Source organism: Babylonia areolata, chromosome 13 (assembly GCF_041734735.1).
Source record: "Babylonia areolata isolate BAREFJ2019XMU chromosome 13, ASM4173473v1, whole genome shotgun sequence".
In the NCBI taxonomy this organism is placed as follows: Eukaryota; Metazoa; Mollusca; class Gastropoda; order Neogastropoda; family Buccinidae; genus Babylonia; species Babylonia areolata.
The window spans coordinates 7,811,434-7,833,660 of NC_134888.1; the positions used below are offsets into that span (position 1 = coordinate 7,811,434).

The 22,227-nt window shown below is 42.1% G+C and overlaps 1 protein-coding gene across 3 annotated transcripts in view; it reads right to left on the minus strand.

Moving 5' to 3' along the window:
• Positions 1 to 10,373: 10,373 nt before the first annotated feature.
• Positions 10,374 to 22,227, minus strand: part of LOC143289024 (apicoplast pyruvate carrier 1-like) — a 35,510-nt gene continuing 23,656 nt past the window's right edge. For all 3 annotated transcript variants that reach the window (XM_076597803.1, XM_076597801.1, XM_076597802.1), the window contains 6 exons: positions 20,023 to 20,120; positions 18,364 to 18,478; positions 15,111 to 15,233; positions 13,453 to 13,662; positions 11,275 to 11,374; positions 10,374 to 10,888 (listed from right to left, as the gene is read on the minus strand). In XM_076597803.1, coding sequence (XP_076453918.1) covers positions 10,833 to 10,888; positions 11,275 to 11,374; positions 13,453 to 13,662; positions 15,111 to 15,233; positions 18,364 to 18,478; positions 20,023 to 20,120 — 702 coding nt within the window. In that variant the 3' untranslated portion in view covers positions 10,374 to 10,832. The remainder of the gene's footprint in view (positions 10,889 to 11,274; positions 11,375 to 13,452; positions 13,663 to 15,110; positions 15,234 to 18,363; positions 18,479 to 20,022; positions 20,121 to 22,227) is intronic.

Here is a 22,227-nt window from a genome sequence, read left to right on the forward strand (position 1 = left end):
ACGTTTGTGTGTGTACGTGCGCCCGCGCGCACGAGTGTGTGTGTGTGTGTGTGCTTTCTTCCCATTCCAGCATGCTGTGGTTGTTGCTGTTCCCTCTTCCTGTTGTCATATTTACCTCCCTTTTGACAAACCAGTTGAGGAAGCACGTGAAGTCAGACCTGCCGAGTCTCACGTGTCTGTCCACAGTGAGTTCGTTGTTGACAGCTCTGTGTCCATCCACTGTGCACTTGGCCACGTGAGTGGTGGTGTGTGGTGATGGAGGGGGATAATTAATGGAGGGGGCGTTTGGGAGGATGAGGGAGAATTTCCAGTTAGCCATTGGCTAGTTGTTGTTTTTTCCCCGCACCTACGCAAAATTTGCTGTGCTAAACGGGACCGCCATGTTTTGTTGCTCTTTTCACCCTGTGTGTTAGTGACACTGGGTTTGCAGGATAACGAGAGGTTAATATTCATTTGTCATGGAATATTGTGTTCTAAGTATTAGTTACTCGTGCACGAAATACAGTGTTGTTAGTATCAATTAGTCATAGGTGGAATACAATGTTGATAGTATCAGTCACGGAATATAGTGATTGTATTAATGTTCGTCACGGAATATAGTGTTCGTATTAATTAGGCATGGGATACAGTGTCAGTATCACATAATGCAGGAATGTTTCAGGTTTCAGGCACGCACGACGCCCACAGCATGAAGCCTCTCGTCTTGCCGCAGATCGTCAGCTTCATCTCCCCAGCTTCATCTCCCCAGCTTCATCTCCCCTTCATCTCCCCAGCTTCATCTCCCCAGCTTCATCTCCCCAGCTTCATCTCCCCAGCTTCATCTCCCCTTCATCTCCCCAGCTTCATCTCCCCTTCATCTCCCCAGCTTCGTCTCTCCAGCTTCATCTCCCCTTCATCTCCCCAGCTTCATCTCCCCAGCTTCATCTCCCCAGCTTCATCTCCCCAGCTTCATCTCCCCAGCTTCATCTCCCTTCATCTCCCCAGCTTCATCTCCCCAGCTTCATCTCCCCTTCATCTCCCCAGCTTCATCTCCCCTTCATCTCCCCAGCTTCATCTCCCCAGCTTCATCTCCCCTTCATCTCCCCAGCTTCATCTCCCCGCAACGCCTCCCTGGTAGTGGAAGCGGATGGACAAAAGAAAGAAAGAAAGTCATGGGATAGAGGGACGGGCGCAATAGCCGAGTGGTCAAAGCATTGGACTGTCAATCTGAGGGTTCCGGGTTCGAATCACGGTGACGGCGCCTGGTGGGTAAAGAGTGGAGATTTTTACGATCTCCCAGGTCAACATATGTGCAGACCTGCTAGTGCCTAAACCCCCTTGGTGTGTGTATGCAAGCAGAAGATCAAATACGCACGTTAAAGATCCTGAAATCCATGTCAGCGTTCGGTGGGTTATGGAAACGAGAACATACCCAGCATGCACACCCCCGAAAACGGAGTATGGCTGCCTACATGGCGGGGTAAAAACGGTCATACACGTAAAAGCCCACTCGTGTGCATACGAGTGAACGCAGAAGAAGAAGAAGAAGAATGTGATATAGGTAGGTTAGTATCAATTAGTCACGGAAGATAGTAGCATGTATTATTCACTGAATATATTGTTAGTATTAATCAGTCGTGGAATGTGTTATTTGTATTTAGTTATAGAATATTTTATTGCCTATAGCGTTGGTATTAACCATTGTCATGGACCAGTACGCACTTTTTACACGTAGTGAAGGAGAGGGTGGTGGTTGTAAGGACGATAGCCACGAGAGACGGAAACCCCGGAGTTCGAAACGAAATGTGTCAGGGACTTGGTTAATAACACAGACACTAACACTTGCCTTCCGTCAGTCCCCGACCCCCCAGCCTACCCCTAACCCCCTTCTTGGTTACCCCCCCCCCCCCATCCCTACCCCCTTCCTGGCCACCAACCCCCTTCCTGGCCACAAACCCCCTTCCTGGCCACCCCCCTAACCCCCTTCCTGGTCACCTTCCTGGCCACCAACCCCCTTCCTGGCCACCCCCCCACCAACCTCCTTCCTGGCCACCAACCCCCTTCCTGGCCACCCCCCCACCATCCCCCTTCCTGGCCACCAACCCCCTTCCTGGCCACCCCCCACCAACCCCCTTCCTGGCCACCAACCCCCTTCCTGGCCACCCCCCTAACCCCCTTCCTGGCCACCCCCCCACCAACCCCCTTCCTGGTCACCCCCCCACCAACCCCCTTCCTGGCCACCAACCCCCTTCCTGGCCACCCCCCTAACCCCCTTCCTGGCCACCCCCCACCAACCCCCTTCCTGGCCACCAACCCCCTTCCTGGCCACCCCCCTAACCCCCTTCCCCCATTGTTGTCTAGTTATCATGCAGTGACTAGGCCTTTACCCCCCCGTTGTTGTTTAGTTATCATGCAGTGACCAGGCCTTTACCCCCCATTGTTGTCTAGTTATCATGCAGTGACTAGGCCTTTACCCCCCGTTGTTGTCTAGTTATCATGCAGTGACTAGGCCTTTACCCCCCCGTTGTTGTCTAGTTATCATGCAGTGACTAGGCCTTTACCCCCCATTGTTGTCTAGTTATCATGCAGTGACTAGGCCTTTACCCCCCCCCCCCCCCATTGTTGTCTAGTTATCATGCAGTGACTAGGTCTTTATCCCCCTTGTTGGTGTCTAGTTATCATGCAGTGACTAGGCCTTTACTCCCCCGTTGTTGTCTAGTTATCATGCAGTGACTAGGCCTTTACTCCCCCATTGTTGTCTAGTTATCATGCAGTGACTAGGCCTTTACCCCCCATTGTTGTCTAGTTATCATGCAGTGACTAGGCCTTTACCCCCCATTGTTGTCTAGTTATCATGCAGTGACTAGGCCTTTACTCCCCCGTTGTTGTCTAGTTATCATGCAGTGACTAGGCCTTTACCCCCCATTGTTGTCTAGTTATCATGTAGTGACTAGGTCTTTACCCCCCATTGTTGTCTAGTTATCATGCAGTGACTAGGCCTTTACCCCCCATTGTTGTCTAGTTATCATGCAGTGACTAGGCCTTTACCCCCCATTGTTGTCTAGTTATCATGCAGTGACATGACATGCAGAGACATCACTGACTGGTGTGCTTCTTGGGCTGCCGCTTGTCATGTGTGTGAGTGCAGGTGTGTGTGTGCTGTTTGTGTGTGCACTCACTGATGGTCATGTGTGTGTGAGTGCAGGTGTGTGTGTGCTCTTTGTGTGTGCACTCACTGATGGTCATGTGTGAGTGCAGTTGTGTGTGTGTGCTGTTTGTATGTGCACTCACTGATGGTCATGTGTGTGTGAGTACAGGTGTGTGTGTGCTGTTTGTGTGTGCACTCGTGTGTGGTCATGTGTGTGTGAGTGCAGGTGTGTGTGTGCTGTTTGTGTGTGCACTCACTGATGGTCATGTGTGAGTGCAGGTGTGTGTGTGCTGTTTGTGTGTGCACTCACTGATGGTCATGTGTGAGTGCAGGTGTGTGTGTGCTGTTTGTGTGTGCACTCACTGATGGTCATGTGTGAGTGCAGGTGTGTGTGTGCTGTTTGTGTGTGCACTCACTGATGGTCATGTGTGTGCGAGTGCAGGTGTGTGTGTGCTGTTTGTGTGTGCACCCACTGATGGTCATGTGTGTTTGAGTGCACGTGTGCGTGTGCTGTTTGTGTGTGCACTGGCTTGTTCCTGCAGGATGTGCTTGACGCATGTATGTTTGTGTGTATTTATTCTTTGTTGTAAACACAAGCTGTATGTTTGTGTGTATTTATTCTTTGTTGTAAACACAAGCTGTATGTTTGTGTGTGTTTATTGTTTGTTGTAAACACAAGTTCCCTGCTTGGAAGGTGTGAAAGTCAATCTGCATTATCATTATTGTTATAATCACTATTATCATTATCCAGCGAATGACACACAGACAGAGATGGACAGTACAACAAGTTAAAGAATAAAAAGAGTATACAACAAACAAGATTAATGAGAAAGAGAGAGAGAAAGAAACACACACAAAAATGAATGGCTATATCAGTACTGTTTAATTGTACTGACTAGAGTAAAATCAGATTGCTGTCACATTTTGAAACTGGAATGTACATTCTCATCTGAATGATCTGAACTTTTCTATCTTACTGATAATTGCATCTCAATAATCAAGATTTTCACAATGAGTTTACTCAGTACCGATTACATACACAGAATGACGCATAAAAAAACCAGCTCACACGAGTAATGTTGATTTTTTTCCCTCAAACACAGCAATCGTTAAAATGTATTAGATAAAACACTTCCATCCTTCAAAGCACTTACACACATACACATAATAATGTGTATGCACAAACACACACACAGGCACAAAATCAAACACACACACACACACACAACCAAAAACACAGGCACATACACATATGTATGAACACCAGACTTTGATACACATAACTCCACCCGACAATAACTGAATAAGTAGATAACAATTGTTCACACGAAAGGCTTTTTGATTCTCAATTCATAAAGGGGGGGTTATCCAATTCAGTATTTTTACTTCAACACACAGCATATTGTGTCTGAGATGTATGTGTTTCTAAATGTGAATCTTAGATGTATTTGATTACTTATTCATCATTCATATGTGTGTGTGTGTGTGTGTGTGTGTGTACATATGTATTATGTTTACATTATGTTTACTGTCCTTCATTACTTTTTTTTGTTTGTTTTTGTTTTTTTGTTTGTATTGTTTTTTTAAATTTACTTTTAATGAGGTGTTTATACAATCTAGCATGAACAATCTAACACTGTACTAAGCATGTTTACTGAAGAATCAGTGCTCTAACTGAACTGTGGGAACATGATCAAATTTGGTGTAGTTCTGTGAATGAAGTGGGTTTTTTTTGGGTTTTTTTCTTTTCTTTTTTTTTTTGCTGCCCCATCATCTGCACCGTTTCAGTGGCATTACTCCCACGCTGCTCATTTAGATTCCCCCGTTCACGGCCACATCCGGGTTCGTCCGTCACATTTCCAGCGTCGGCAGTCCACAGGGAACCATCGATGTTAAGTCGTGCTTTTGCTTTTTGTTACAACTCTCCTTTAAACACAAAACTGTCAACAGTGTCTCTTTTAGAGATAACATTCTTCTACCTTGTCTTTTTTAAAGCTTTTTTTTTTTTTTAAACAAAACAGTTTGTAAACCAAATATAGTTTTACATACATAGTAAGCACATTGTCACTGAGCGTTTCTTCTTCCATGATGCAAAATGATTATTTGATTTGTATCACAGATTTGTGTCTGTAAAATGTTGACATCACTGATTTTCCATCATTTATCAACAAATCTAGGCTTGCTAAACAAGCCACAAGTTATCTAGAAATCAAAAACAAAGCACAAGAAGAAATGACAGTCTAATCTGGAACAGTTTGCCACAAAGATTCCATTGCTGAAAATCTTCAGGAAGATGAAAAGATAAAACAACAAGAGAAGCAAGGCCTTCAAGACTCACTTGTGATAAATTAAGTCCCCTAGCATTAATTACAGAGTAATTTCCCTTTTTTACTATCTGCACCAAAACGTTTGCAAAATAAATAAAAATTCCATGCTTAGCAAAAGAAGTTCCTGTTTGAACAAAAAATGATAATAATGACTGCTCTTGTTGTTGTGTCAGAATAAGAGGTCAAAGTGCCAAGTTTAGAGAATATAAAAAAATATAAATATAACAGTAAATGCAGTTTGCATATAATTAGGCTTCATTTTTTTTCTTTTCTTTTTTTTTGTGCCCATCCCAGAGGTGCAATATAGTTTTAAACAAGATGTCTGGAAAGAACTGAATTTTTCCTATTTTTTATGCCAAATTTGGTGTCAACTGACAAAGTAGTTGCAGAGAAAATGTCAATGTTAAAGTTTACCACGACACACACACACACACACACACACATGCAGACAACTGAACACCGGGTTAAAACATACTCACTTTGTTTACACAAGTGAGTCAAAAATGATGAATGATAAATGACTAGACAAAAAATGATGAATGATGAATGACTAGACAAAAATGATGAATGACTAGACGACAAAATGCTGTTAGTTCTGTCCACCCTTACCATGGAAATGAGGGACATCAGTACAGACAGCCATCACACCAACAGATGTGTGAAGGCCCAAAAACACAGCCACAATAACTGGCTTTGCTCCACCTGTCTCACATGTACATGGTCACATCCCACCTGTCTCACGTGTACATGGTCACATCCCACCTGTCCTCACATGTACATGGTCACACCCCACCTGTCATCACATGTACATGGTCACATCCCATCTGTCCTCACATGTACATGGTCACACCCCACCTGTCATCACATGTATATGGTCACACCCCACCTGTCTCATGTACATGGTCACACCCCACCTGTCTCACGTGTACATGGTCACACCCCACCTGTCTCACATGTACATGGTCACACCCCACCTGTCTCACGTGTACATGGTCACACCCCACCTGTCCTCACATGTACATGGTCACACCCCACCTGTCCTCACATGTACATGGTCACACCCCACCTGTCCTCACATGTATATGGTCACACCCCACCTGTCCTCACATGTACATGGTCACACCCCACCTGTCCTCACATGTACATGGTCACATCCCACCTGTCCTCACATGTATATGCTCACACCCCATCTGTCCTCACATGTATATGGTCACACCCCACCTGTCCTCACATGTACATGGTCACACCCCACCTGTCCTCACATGTACATGGTCACATCCCACCTGTCCTCACATGTATATGGTCACATCCCATCTGTCCTCACATGTACATGGTCACATCCCACCTGTCCTCACATGTACATGGTCACACCCCACCTGTCTCACATGTACATGGTCACATCCCACCTGTCCTCACATGTATATGGTCACATCCCACCTGTCCTCACATGTACATGGTCACACCCCACCTGTCCTCACATGTACATGGTCACACCCCATCTGTCCTCAAATGTACATGGTCACACCCCACCTGTCCTCACGTGTACATGGTCACATCCCACCTGTCCTCACATGTACATGGTCACATCCCATCTGTCCTCACATGTACATGGTCACACCCCACCTGTCCTCACATGTACATGGTCACACCCCAAAAAACAGGACAACTTGTACTGCACTTTTTTCTTATTGATAACTTGGAGTTTTTTTCAATCACTCACAATTCTTCTTCTTCTCCTCCCTTGTTCGTGTGCTGCAACTCCCACATTCAATCATATGTACATGAGTGGGCTTTTACGTGTTTGACCGTTTTTACCCCGCCATGTAGGCAGCCATACTCTGCTTTCGGGGATGTGCATGCTGGGTATAATTATTCTTGTTTCCATAACCCACCCAACACTGACATAGATTACAGGATCTTTAACTTGCGCATTTTATCTTCTGCTTGCGTGCATACGAAGGGGGTTCAGGCAGAAGCAGGTCTGCACATTTGTTGACCTGGAAAATCGGAAAAATTTCCACCACAGGAAACTGTGTCTGTCAACAATTTCACGTCCTCCCTAGTCCCTCTTCTTTTTGGTGTCCCACAAGGCTCAGTTCTCTGCCCCATTTTATTTATAGTGTATACCACCCCTCTGTCTGATATCACCAGAACCACACTATGGCTCATCAGTTGTTTGCAGATGACACTCAGGTACAGGTGCAAGTCCCATGATATCCGAACATATACACACTACGGCCCTTGGTTTTGGAAATCTCTACCACAGAATATCAGACACTGCTCCACTACAAAATCTTTCAAGTCTAATCTTAAACATACTTATTCAAACAATATTTTCAACTATAGATTATTCTCTACCCAAACCATCTTTATGTGTGTGCATCGATGTGTTCATGTGAGGGTTGGGTGCTGGGTTGACAGGGGAGGTGTGTGTGAGTCGTAAGCATTGTTACACTTTTTAATATCAATTTTTGCAAGTTTTTTTTATATTTTATGTGGGTGAGGTAAAAGAGCTGTGTCAGTTATGAATTTAGTGAGTTTTGTATCCTAACATTTTACTGAGTGAGTTGAGAGCTGTGTGAGTCATGAGTGATGGTACACTGTTTTTAACTGGTAAGTGAGTTGTATCAAATCTTTTTTTCTTTTTCTCCTTTTCTTGATATTTCTGTTTCTTATTTATAATAGGTGTATTGTTAAAAACGCTTAGAACCGCAGCGTAAGCGCAATACAAATGTACATTATGATTATGATTATAATTATCATTATTATCATCATTTTTATTATTATCATTATAACTGAACTTTGTTACTTGAAATACAATATGACTGGTAATAAATTATCTCCCTTTAAAAATCTTAAGTGTGGCACTCTGAAGTAGGTAGGCCTAACTGTGAATGATCCAGTCAAAGCAAACAGCTCAACATGTGTATTGTACAGTAGGTAGGCCTAATTGTGAACGATCCAGTCAAAGCAAACAGCTCAACGTGCGTATTGTACAGTAGGTAGGCCTAATTGTGAACGATCCAGTCAAAGCAAACAGCTCAATGTCTGTATTGTACAGTAGGTAGGCCTAATTGTGAACGATCCAGTCAAAGCAAACAGCTCAACGTCTGTATTGTACAGATAACAGATCGTACCATCGTCAAATGTCGGCTCTTCTGTTGTTGAAGACTTTCTCCAGGAAAAGTTTGTCTACTCCTCCTTTTCAACATTTTTTCATTGGTAAAAACAGCAGGGGTGCCTGATCGTAATGCAAACATTCATCAAGATATCAGAATGAGGTCGAAGCAGACGTTAAATTGTGAAATGTCTGTGGTGAGGACGCTTGTAAGCGGGGTGGTACACAAACTGTTTGCAGCTACACAGTTCACTATAAGGCCTACCTACCCTAAGGGTCAAAACACACTGATGATAATGTTTATTTAAGTTGAAACAATTGCACACATACTGACACACGTACACACATACACACCAGAACATAAAGTACACATATACTGACACACCAACACACACAAAAATACACATGCACAAAAACTGACATATGTGCAAGAGATCATGAGTGAAAGATCTTGATGGTCATAATCATCAGTTTACATATCCTCTTAATCACAATAAATTTGTTTATCTTCTTAATTATCATTTAATTTCCTATTCATTATAATCAGTTTACATATCCTATTAATCATAATAAATTTACATATCCTCTCCATCATAAAAACATGTTTACACATCCTCATCAGATTCAATATATATATATTATATATATATCACTTTAATCATAATCAATGTAAATATCCTCTTGATTATAGGCATATTATTGTAATGTGTTTACAGATCCTCTCAATAATAATCAATTTACACATCCTCCTAATCATAATCAATGCAAATGGCTTCTTAAGAATAATCAATGCACATTTCCTCAACTCTCATCACAAGACCACACACACCACATTCACCTCTACACGTGCACGCACACACATACGCACGCACGCACACACGCACGACACATTATCAAGATGGCGATGATGACAAACAGCTAACTCAAAGTGCTAAGAAAATTTTGAAATGTCCCGTTCCAAAGGCTTAAAAAGCCCAAATTCAAACGGGACAAATCCGGTAAGCAGGAAAAGAAAAAAAGGAAGACTAAGGATGTGGTTACCACCTCTCTTGTCAGATACATCAACCAAAAGTGCATCTGTGGAAAAAAAAACAACTGTTACACAATACAGTGCAGTGACTGTTCTTGACAGATTCACTGGATGTGTACCGACTTACCTGTTTATCAGCTTGGAATATTCATAAAAACAAACAAAATATACAGGAGGTGAATGTGCTGAACAACATATACATGTGGTGAATGTGTTGAACAACATATACCTGAGGTGAATGTGCTGAACAACATATACATGTGGTGAATGTGTTGAACAACATATACCTGAGGTGAATGTGTTGAACAACATTCTGATGACCCTGATTTATTACTGGACATCTACACAACAATCTCCAACAAAAATGGACAGTCACCCGCAGATCACAATGCCATTTCTCCAGCAAGCTACAAGGCAAGCGTTGTTCAAGATTCAAGCACCATTCAATGTCAATGATGTCAAATTACATTCTACATCTTCTAACAACGCACCATTCAACATCATTACATCTTCTAACAACGCACCATTCAACTTGCATTTGTGGTAATGAAATTATATGTAAATGTCAACAGTTAAAAATATATCTACCTCTTTCATTTACAAAATCTGCAGTTCTATCTGCTTACATTAGAAACGTTTTATATGACTATGAATTTGTGTTTGAAATAGTTCAGAGTTTAATTAGGAGCCAAATTGGCTCTTTGTTGTAATTCTACTAATTGAATAATTTGTTGGTTTCCTTTTGTCTTTTTTTTTAATCTTTATATATATATATATATATATATATATATATATATATATACTAATTGAGGAGAGAGGAACAGGGAAAGAAGTGATGATTTAAGGCATGGATGGGGTGGGGAAGGTGATGGATTTTCATCTGAAATCACAAATGTGGCGTCAGTCCGACATTTTGTTGAGCGAGCGAGGAGAGGAGTCAGGCAAACACCGCAGTCAGTAACCCAATCAAAACGTTCAAATAAAGGACTGCCTCATGACGTTGATGGTGTTTCTAGCTATGAATAGGATCTAGAAAGATTCCCCAAGCTAAAAGTACCAGCATTTTTGTCAACGAACTGAATGCAAAGCAGGGAAAAGTCAGAATATTTCGATGACTAGTTACTTCATCATTGTGACAGCGAAGCATACATGCTTGCCATGACAAGTTATCACTGTTACACACCACCCTGTTACTACCATTGTAACACATCATTGTTACACACCAGCCTGTTACACATCACTTCCATCCGGCATCTTCTGTCTGAAGAACACTGTCAGCCAAAAACCTGAAACAGAAAATAGATATCCAATGAAAAAACATGTACACCACAACAATGAGTGACTGATTGAATTTCAAAAACGGTGTTGTTGCCTTGATACAGTGTTTTAGTCACAATGTACATTTTGTCATGAAAAGAGAAAATTGTTTTAAAAAAGAAAATCAAAACTTATTAAACAATGACTACTAGTACATTACAGCTAAACCAAAAACCCTTACTTGTAAATGTTAAACTGTGTCATTACTCTGGTTTGCTAAATGTGCTTCAGAGGCATTCAAACAAACAAACACAGCCCTGGAAAAGAAGACATTTGAAACACAGATTTCCATGAAGGTAGGGGCTACCATTTCACAGGGTAACAAAGTTTCCCAGGGCATCCCCCTCACACTCACTGGTGAAGGAAAAGGCAGACACCATGTAGAACATCCCATACCATCCGATGGCCGACTTCAGTGACATGGTCAGCACTGCGGCAATGGGACTGGTTATCACCTGGTTACACACAATATCTGACATCACCAATGGGACTGGTTATCACCTGGTTACACACAATATCTGACATCACAATTGGGACTAGTTATCATCTGGTAACACACAACATCTGACATCATACTGGGACAGGTTATCACCTGGTAACACACAATATCTGACATCACAATTGGGACTGGTTATCACCTGGTAACACACAACATCTGACATCATATTGGGACTGGTTATCACCTGGTAACACACAACATCTGACATCATATTGGGACTGGTTATCACCTGGTAACACACAATATCTGACATCACAATTGGGACTGGTTATCACCTGGTAACACACAATATCTGACATCATATTGGGACTGGTTATCACCTGGTAACACACAATATCTGACATCATATTGGGACTGTTTATCACCTGGTAACACACAATATCTGACATCACAATTGGGACTGGTTATCACCTGGTAACACACAACATCTGACATCATATTGGGACTGGTTATCACCTGGTAACACACAATATCTGACATCACAATTGGGACTGGTTATCACCTGGTAACACACAATATCTGACATCACAATTGGGACTGGTTATCACCTGGTAACACACAATATCTGACATCATATTGGGACTGGTCATCACCTGGTAACACACAATATCTGACATAGACATTGGGACTGGTTATCACCTGGTAACACACAATATCTGACTCCACAATCACCTGACATCACCAGTGCGACAGATTATCACCTGACTACAACACACATCAGCTGATATCATAAAACACACATCACCTGCTATCATGAGTGGGACAGGTTATCACCTGATAATACATGTCACCTGATATCATACAATACGATCATCTGATATCACCAATAGGACTGGTTATCATCCGACAACAACACATCACTATATCACCAATGGGACTGGTTATCATCCGACAACAACACACATCACTATATCACCAATGGGACTGGTTATCATCCGACAACAACACATCACTATATCACCAATGGGACTGGTTATCATCCGACAACAACACACATCACTATATCACCAATGGGACTGGTTATCATCCGACAACAACAGACATCACTATATCACCAATGGGACTGGTTATCATCCGACAACAACAGACATCACTATATCACCAATGGGACTGGTTATCATCCGACAACAACACACATCACTATATCACCAATGGGACTGGTTATCATCCGACAACAACACACATCACTATATCACCAATGGGACTGGTGATCACCCAACAACAACACACATCACCTCATATCTCTGATATCACCTGACTCCCCATCCCTGGTCCAAATGGACCACAGGTACCCACTCCCCATCTCTGGTCCAAATGGACCACATTACCCACTCCCCACCCCTGGTCCAAATGGACCACAGGTACCCACTCCCCATCCCTGGTCCAAATGGACCACAGGTACCCACTCCCCATCCCTGGTCCAAATGGACCACAGATACCCACTCCCCATCCCTGGTCCAAATGGACCACAGGTACCCACTCCCCATCCCTGGTCCAAATGGACCACAGGTACCCACTCCCCATCCCTGGTCCAAATGGACCACAGGTACCCACTCCCCATCCCTGGTCCAAATGGACCACAAGTACTCAGTCCCCTTCCACACACCCAAACATCACATCTACCCCTCCCCCCTGGTGACCCGATACAAAGGAGGCAAAATGGTTAAGACACTGATCTGCAAATACAATGTCTCTCACGGTCTGGGTTTGTAATCCCAGTCTCATCCTTTCTCTCACGTTTGAGATAGCATCTAGTCATTCAGATGAGACGCTAAACCAACGTCCCATGCGCGGCATGCACTTGGTGCAATGGAAAATACCCCAAGGCAATGTAAGTGTTGTCCTCTGGCAAAACTTCTGTAGGAGAACTCCACTCTGATAGGTTCACAAATGTATAAGCATGCATTCAAAGCCTGACAAGTGCACTGCGTCATGCTGCTGTCAGGCATCTGACAAGCGCACGTGGAGCAGTGAATATGGATCTGTTGGAACACACTGACGCCTCCTTCAGGTGAAAATGGATGTGACAGTGACCTGTGAGGTGAAGACAAGGCCGTAGTTGTTGGCGACGTATGTGTGTCCGAAGGAGCGTGCGGTGGCGGTGGGCAGGAGGGAGAAACTGCCGGAGAAGGCCATGAAGAGCAGACCCACCCACAGCAGGAACATCCATCGTCCCCCCACGCTGCTCAACCCCAAGGTCAGCATCAGTATCGTGAACATCGTACACAGACACAGCATGGCCGTCTGCAGGACAACAACAACATTCATATACATCAACAACAACATACAGCAAAACATTTACATACAGAAACACACAGCAACACACAGCGGCAACAACATACAGCAATAACATACACAAACAACATTTACATACAGCAACAACATACAGCAACAACATTTACAAACAGCAACAACATACATCAACATACAGCAACAACATACATCAACAACATACATCAACATCATTTAAACACAGCAACAACACACAGCAACAACATACAACAACAACACACAAGAACAACAGACATCAATACACACAACAACATACAGCAACAACATACAGCAACAACAGACATCAATACACACAACAACATACAGCAACAACATACAACAACAACATACAGCAACAACACACAGCAACAACATACAACAACATACAGCAACAACATACAGCAACAACACACAGCAACAACAACACACAGCAACAACATACAGCAACAACACACAACAACAACATACAGCAACATACAACAACAACACACAGCAACAACATACAGCAACAACACACAACAACAACATGCAGCAATATACAACAACAACACACAACAATAATACACAACAACAACATACAGCAACAATACAAAACAACAACACACAGCAAAAACAACATACAGCAACAACATACAACAACAATACACAACAACAACATACAGCAACAATACAAAACAACAACACACAGCAACAATATACAGCAACAACAACACACAGCAACAACATACAACACACAGCAACAACATACAACACACAGCAACAACAACACACAGCAACAACATACAACACACAGCAACAACAACACACAGCAACAACATACAACAACAACAACATACAACAACATACAGCAACAACAACATATAGCAACAGCAATACACAGCAACAACATACAGCAACAACAACATACAGCAACAACAACACATAGCAACAACATACAGCAACAACATTCACATACAACAACAATATAAAGCAACAAAATTTACATACATCAACAACACACAGCAAAAACATTCACATACAACAACAACAACATACAACAACATACAGCAACAACAACATATAGCAACAGCAATACACAGCAACAACATACAGCAACAACAACACACAGCAACAACATACAGCAACAACAACACACAGCAACAACATACAGCAACAACATTCACATACAACAACAATATAAAGCAACAAAATTTACATACATCAACAACACACAGCAAAAACATTCACATACAACAACAACATAAAGCAACAAAATTTACATACACTGACAACAGACATCAAAAACATTCACATACAATGACATACAGCAATAACATTTACATACATCAACAGCATGCAACAACACACAGCTACAACATTATGACAGGAAGAACAGAGCACAGCTTCGTCCCGCAGTCCCTAGCCCACATCAAGACTCCTACCTTGAAGGAGTATCGATCAGCAACGGAACCCCAAAAGATTCTACCACCAGCGTTACAGAAAGCAGCGAAGGTCCCCACCCACGCCAAGAACACATCGTCAGCAATGAACGTCTGTCCATATGCCTGGAACAAACAACACAGAATACAAACGTCGCTTGATTCAATGCACATTGTGTCTGTTTGTCTGTCTATATGCCTGAAACAAACAGTACAAATCCAATCATCACTTGATTCACTGTACATTGGGCCTGCTTTTTTTTTTTTTTTCCATTTAACAGTATCTTTCTACCCATATGCTATCAAGCCATCAAACCGTACTGTCTGCAAAATATCTACAGTCAGCACAATTTCTGTGTCTCATTCAAAGTGATAGAAACGTGTATAAAAACTAACAGTTTCCATGTCCCATTCAAAATGATAGACATGCAGAACGTAACAATTTTCATGTCCCATTCAAAGTGATACAAACATGTATAAACAAGAGAGGCAAGGCCTTCAAAACTCACTTGTGATGCACTTAAAAAAAAATCCAAGCTTTTTATGTATTGAGTATAATTTCAAAATGTAATGTTTAAGATGAGAAAGATCAGTTTAAAGCAAATTAAGTCCCCTAGCATTAATTACAGAGTAATTTCCCTTCTTTACTACCTGCACCAAAACGTTTGCAAAATAAATAAAACTTCCATGCTTAGCAAAGGATGTTCCTGTTTGAACAAAAAATGATAATAATGACTGCTCTTGTTGTTGGATCAGAATATCAGATCAAAGTGCCAAGTTTAGAGAATACAAAAAATATAAATATAACAGTAAATGCAGTTTGCATATAATTAGGCTTCATTTTTTTATTTTTTTGTGCCCATCCCAGAGGTGCAATATTGTTTTAAACAAGATGACTGGAAATAACTTTTTCCTATTTTTATGCCTAATTTGGTGTCAACTTACAAAGTATTTGCAGAGAAAATGTCAATGTTAAAGTTTACCACGGACACAGGGACACACAGACACAAAGACACACACACACACACACACACACACAGACAACCGAACACCAGGTTAAAACACAGACTCACTTTGTTTACACAAGCGAGTCAAAAACCTAACAGCCCCTCTGTCTCATTCAAAAAACAATCAAACAGTATCAGTGAGAGAGTGTCCTTAATATTATTATTGTTGATCAGTGTGAGAGTGTCCATAATACTGTTGACTGATGTATCAGTGACAGAGTGTCCATAATACTGTTGACTGATGTATCAGTGACAGAGTGTCCATAATACTGTTGACTGATGTATCAGTGACAGAGTGTCCATAATACTGCTGACTGATGTATCAGTGTGACATGTATCAGTGAGAGAGTGTCCACAATATCAATAACTGATGCATCAATGAAAGTGTCCATAATACTGTTGACTGATGTATCAGTGACAGAGTGTCCATAATACTGTAGACTGACGTATCAGTGAGAGAGAGTGTCCATAATACTGTTGACTGATGTATCAGTGAGAGTGTCCATAATACTGTTGACTGATGTATCAGTGAGAGTGTCCATAATACTGTTGACTGATGTATCAGTGAGAGAGTGTCCATAATACTGTTGACTGATGTATCAGTGAGAGAGTGTCCATAATACTGTTGACTGATGTATCAGTGAGAGAGTGACCATAATACTGTTGACTGATGTATCAGTGAGAGTGTCCATAATACTGTTGACTGATATATCAGTGACAGAGTGTCCATAATACTGTAGACTGACGTATCAGTGACAGAGTGTCCATAATACTGTAGACTGACGTATCAGTGACAGAGTGACCATAATACTGTTGACTGATGTATCAGTGACAGAGTGTCCATAATACTGTTGACTGATGTATCAGTGACAGAGTGACCATAATACTGTTGACTGATGTATCAGTGAGAGAATGTCCATAATACTGTAGACTGATGTATCAGTGAGAGAGTGTCCATAATACTGTAGACTGACGTATCAGTGAGAGAGAGTGTCCATAATACTGTTGACTGATGTATCAGTGACAGAGTGACCATAATACTGTAGACTGACGTATCAGTGAGAGAGAGTGTCCATAATACTGTTGACTGATGTATCAGTGACAGAGTGACCATAATACTGTTGACTGATGTATCAGTGAGAGAATGTCCATAATACTGTTGACTGATGTATCAGTGAGAGAGTGTCCACAATATCAATGACTGATGTATCAGTGAAAGTGTCCATAATACTGTTGACTGATGTATCAGTGACAGAGTGTCCATAATACTGTTGACTGATATACCAGTGAGAGTGTCCATAATACTGTTGACTGATGTATCAGTGAGAAAGTGTCCACAATATCAACTGATGTATCAGTGAAAGTGTCCATAATACTGTTGACTGATGTATCAGTGACAGTGTCCATAATACTGTTGACTGATGTATCAGAGTGTCCATAATACTGTTGACTGATGTATCAGTGACAGAATGTCCATAATACTGTTGACTGATGTATCAGTGAAAGTGTCCATAATACTGTTGACTGATGTACCAGTGACAGAGTGTCCATAATACTGTTGACTGATGTACCAGTGACAGAGTGTCCATAATACTGTTGACGGATGTGTCAGTGAAAGTGTCCATAATACTGTTGACTGATATATCAGTGACAGAGTGTCCATAATACTGTTGACTGATGTATCAGTGACAGAGTGTCCATAAAACTGTTGACTGATGTATCAGTGAGAGTGTCCATAATACTGTTGACTGATGTATCAGTTAGAGAGTGTCCATAATACTGTTGACTGATGTATCAGTGACAGTGTCCATAATACTGTTGACTGATGTATCAGTGACAGAGTGTCCATAATACTGTTGACTGATGTATCAGTGAGAGTGTCCATAATACTGTTGACTGATGTATCAGTGACAGAGTGTCCATAATACTGTTGACTGATGTACCAGTGACAGAGTGTCCATAATACTGTTGACTGATGTATCAGTGACAGAGTGTCCATAATACTGTTGACTGATGTATCAGTGACAGAGTGTCCATAATACTGTTGACTGATGTATCAGTGACAGAGTGTCCACAATACCAGTGACTGATGTGACAGTGAGAGCGATCACCTTGTACAAGGTGGAGACAAACTGTCCGTTCAGCAGCAAGATAAACCACGGCTGATAAAGCTTTACAATACACAGGCAAACAAATCAATGAATATCAAAGTGGAAAGAGGTGAAGAGAGACCAGAACAAAGTGATCACCTTGTACAAGGTGGAGACAAAGAGGACGCCCTGCCCGTTCAGAAGGAAGATGAACCACAGCTGGTAAAAGGCCTTCTGCTTCAGTACATCTCTGGGTCCTAGTGCTTCCTCCTTCCTGTGACACACCATCATCACATCACATCACTCCACATCACACATCACACCACACCACTCCACATCACATCACACAACACCACATCACATCACTCCACATCACATCACACCACATCACATCACACCACTCCACACCACTCCACATCACATCACACCACACCACATCATGCCACTCCACATCACATCATATCACTCCACACCACATCACATCACACCATATCACATCACAACACACCACACCATCACACCACACCACACCACACCACATCTCACCACTCCACATCACATCACACTACTCCACATCACACTCCACATCACATCACACCACTCCACATCACATCACATCACACCACATCACTCCACATCACACCACATCACACCACACCACTCCACATCACATCACACCACATCACAGAGTTCACTGCTAGTTTCTGTTCTCAAGACAAGTAAGTGAACATACATCACACACCATCCTGACTTGTCTTGAGAACAGAAACTAGCAGTGAACAACATACATCACACACCATCCTGACTTGTCTTGAGAACAGAAACTAGCAGTGAACATACATCACACACCATCCTGACTTGTCTTGAGAACAGAAACTAGCAGTGAACATACATCACACACCATCCTGACTTGTCTTGAGAACAGAAACTAGCAGTGAACAACATACATCACACACCATCCTTACTTGTCTTGAGAACAGAAACTAGCAGTGAACAACACACACCATCCTTACTTATCTTGAGAACAGAAACTAGCAGTGAACAACATACACCACACACCATCCTGACTTGTCTTGAGAACAGAAACTAGCAGTGAACATACATCACACACCATCCTTACTTGTCTTGAGAACAGAAACTAGCAGTGAACATACATCACACACCATCCTGACTTGTCTTGAGAACAGAAACTAGCAGTGAACAACATACATCACACACCATCCTTACTTGTCTTGAGAACAGAAACTAGCAGTGAACAACATACACCACACACCATCCTGACTTGTCTTGAGAACAGAAACTAGCAGTGAACAACATACACCACACACCATCCTGACTTGTCTTGAGAACAGAAACTAGCAGTGAACAACATACACCACACACCATCCTGACTTGTCTTGAGAACAGAAACTAGCAGTGAACAACATACACCACACACCATCCTGACTTGTCTTGAGAACAGAAACTAGCAGTGAACAACATACATCACACACCATCCTGACTTGTCTTGAGAACAGAAACTAGCAGTGAACAACATACATCACACACCATCCTTACTTGTCTTGAGAACAGAAACTAGCAGTGAACAACATACATCACACACCATCCTGACTTGTCTTGAGAACAGAAACTAGCAGTGAACATACATCACACACCATCCTGACTTGTCTTGAGAACAGAAACTAGCAGTGAACATACATCACACACCATCCTGACTTGTCTTGAGAACAGAAACTAGCAGTGAACATCCATCACACACCATCCTTCACACAATTCCGTCAAGAGAGGTGTGACATGATGTGCTGGCCTGAGGCATACCTGACCAGCTGACTGGTGTCAGAGACATGATCAGCAGAAGAGCGGCCATCTGCAGCATTGCATTGTGGGTCATCCAGGGAGGTGACCTCGCTGTCCTCCTGATAAAACAGTCACATGAACATTTCACACATCACAACCACCCTCACAAATCAACAGCCTGACGTCTCTTCTCTGGATATTTCATGCATTATAAACACTGTTGGAAGACATCAGAAAAAAGCATTTTTCACACCTACGATATGGCCAGGAGTTGTGAATACTACCCATGAAACATACCCAGCAATTTTCACACCTATGATAAGACCATGAGTTGTGAATACTACCCATGAAACATACCCAGCAATTTTCACACCTGTGATATGGCCAGGAGTTGTGAATACTTACCATTCATTTTAACATAGTATTTTTCACACCTACATTAAGACCATGAGTTGTGAATACTACCCATGAAACATACCCAGTATTTTTCACACCTACATTAAGACCATGAGTTGTGAATATTACCCATGCAACATACCCAGCAATTTTCACACCTATGATAAGACTATGAGTTGTGAATATTACCCATGAAACATACCCAGCAATTTTCACACCTATGATAAGGCCAGGAGTTGTGAATACTTACCATTCATTTTAACATACACAGTATTTTTCACACCTACATTAAGACCATGAGTTGTGAATATTACCCATGAAACATACCCAGCAATTTTCACACCTGTGATAAGACCATGAGTTGTGAATATTACCCATGAAACATACCCAGCAATTTTCACACCTGTGATAAGACCAGGAGTTGTGAATATTACCCATGAAACATACCCAGCAATTTTCACACCTATGATAAGGCCAGGAGTTGTGAATACTTACCATTCATTTTAACATACACAGTATTTTTCACATCTACATTAAGACCATGAGTTGTGAATACTACCCATGAAACATACACAGTATTTTTCACACCCATGATAAGACCAGGAGTTGTGAATATTACCCATGAAACATACCCAGCAATTTTCACACCTATGATATGGCCAGGAGTTGTGAATACTTACCATTCATTTTAAACACAGTATTTTTCACACCTACATTAAGACCATGAGTTGTGAATATTACCCATGAAACATACCCAGCAATTTTCACACCTGTGATAAGACCATGAGTTGTGAATATTACCCATGAAACATACCCAGCAATTTTCACACCTGTGATAAGACCATGAGTTGTGAATTGGTGGCGCGGACGTGGACGTGTCCTTCAAGCCTGCGCAATGGAATTTTTAGGTGGAGTGCAGTGTGCGCAGTACTGGCCCCACCCTTTACACCCGTGGTTCATCTGCCATAGCCTAGCAAGCTGGGACGGTGACAGTGAGGTCCTCAGGTCGTAGGTTTTATATCAGACTGTCCTTGTCCTAGCCTCTGGCTCAAAAACCTTCCTCGGAGGCACGGGGGCGCGGCTACTGAAAGTCGGGACATGGCCATGGACCCAGGGTCAATGCATGTCGAGACTGTCCTGCATTCCTTAGCACTTCATGGGTTTTACTTCAGACTTTTCCTTGTCTTAGATGGACTGCCTTCCCGGGCTGTCGAGCTCCATCTGCCCGCATGTGACAGGTAGCACAGGGTTACATGGTACCTGTGGCAGGTAGAGACCTGACCTGACCTGACCTGAGTTGTGAATATTACCCATGAAACATACCCAGCAATTTTCACACCTATGATAAGGCCAGGAGTTGTGAATACTTACCATTCATTTTAACATACACAGTATTTTTCACATCTACATTAAGACCATGAGTTGTGAATACTACCCATGAAACATACCCAGCAATTTTCACACCTGTGATATGGCCAGGAGTTGTAAATACTTACCATTCATTTTAACATACACAGTATTTTTCACATCTACATTAAGACCATGAGTTGTGAATACTACCCATGAAACATACCCAGCAATTTTCACACCTATGATAAGACCAGGAGTTGTGAATATTACCCATGAAACATACCCAGCAATTTTCACACCTATGATAAGGCCAGGAGTTGTGAATACTTACCATTCATTTTAACATACACAGCAATTTTCACACCTATGGTAAGACTATGTGTTGTGAATATTACCCATGAAACATACCCAGCAATTTTCACACCTGTGATAAGGCCAGGAGTTGTGAATTACATTCAACACACAAAAAGGCACACAGCA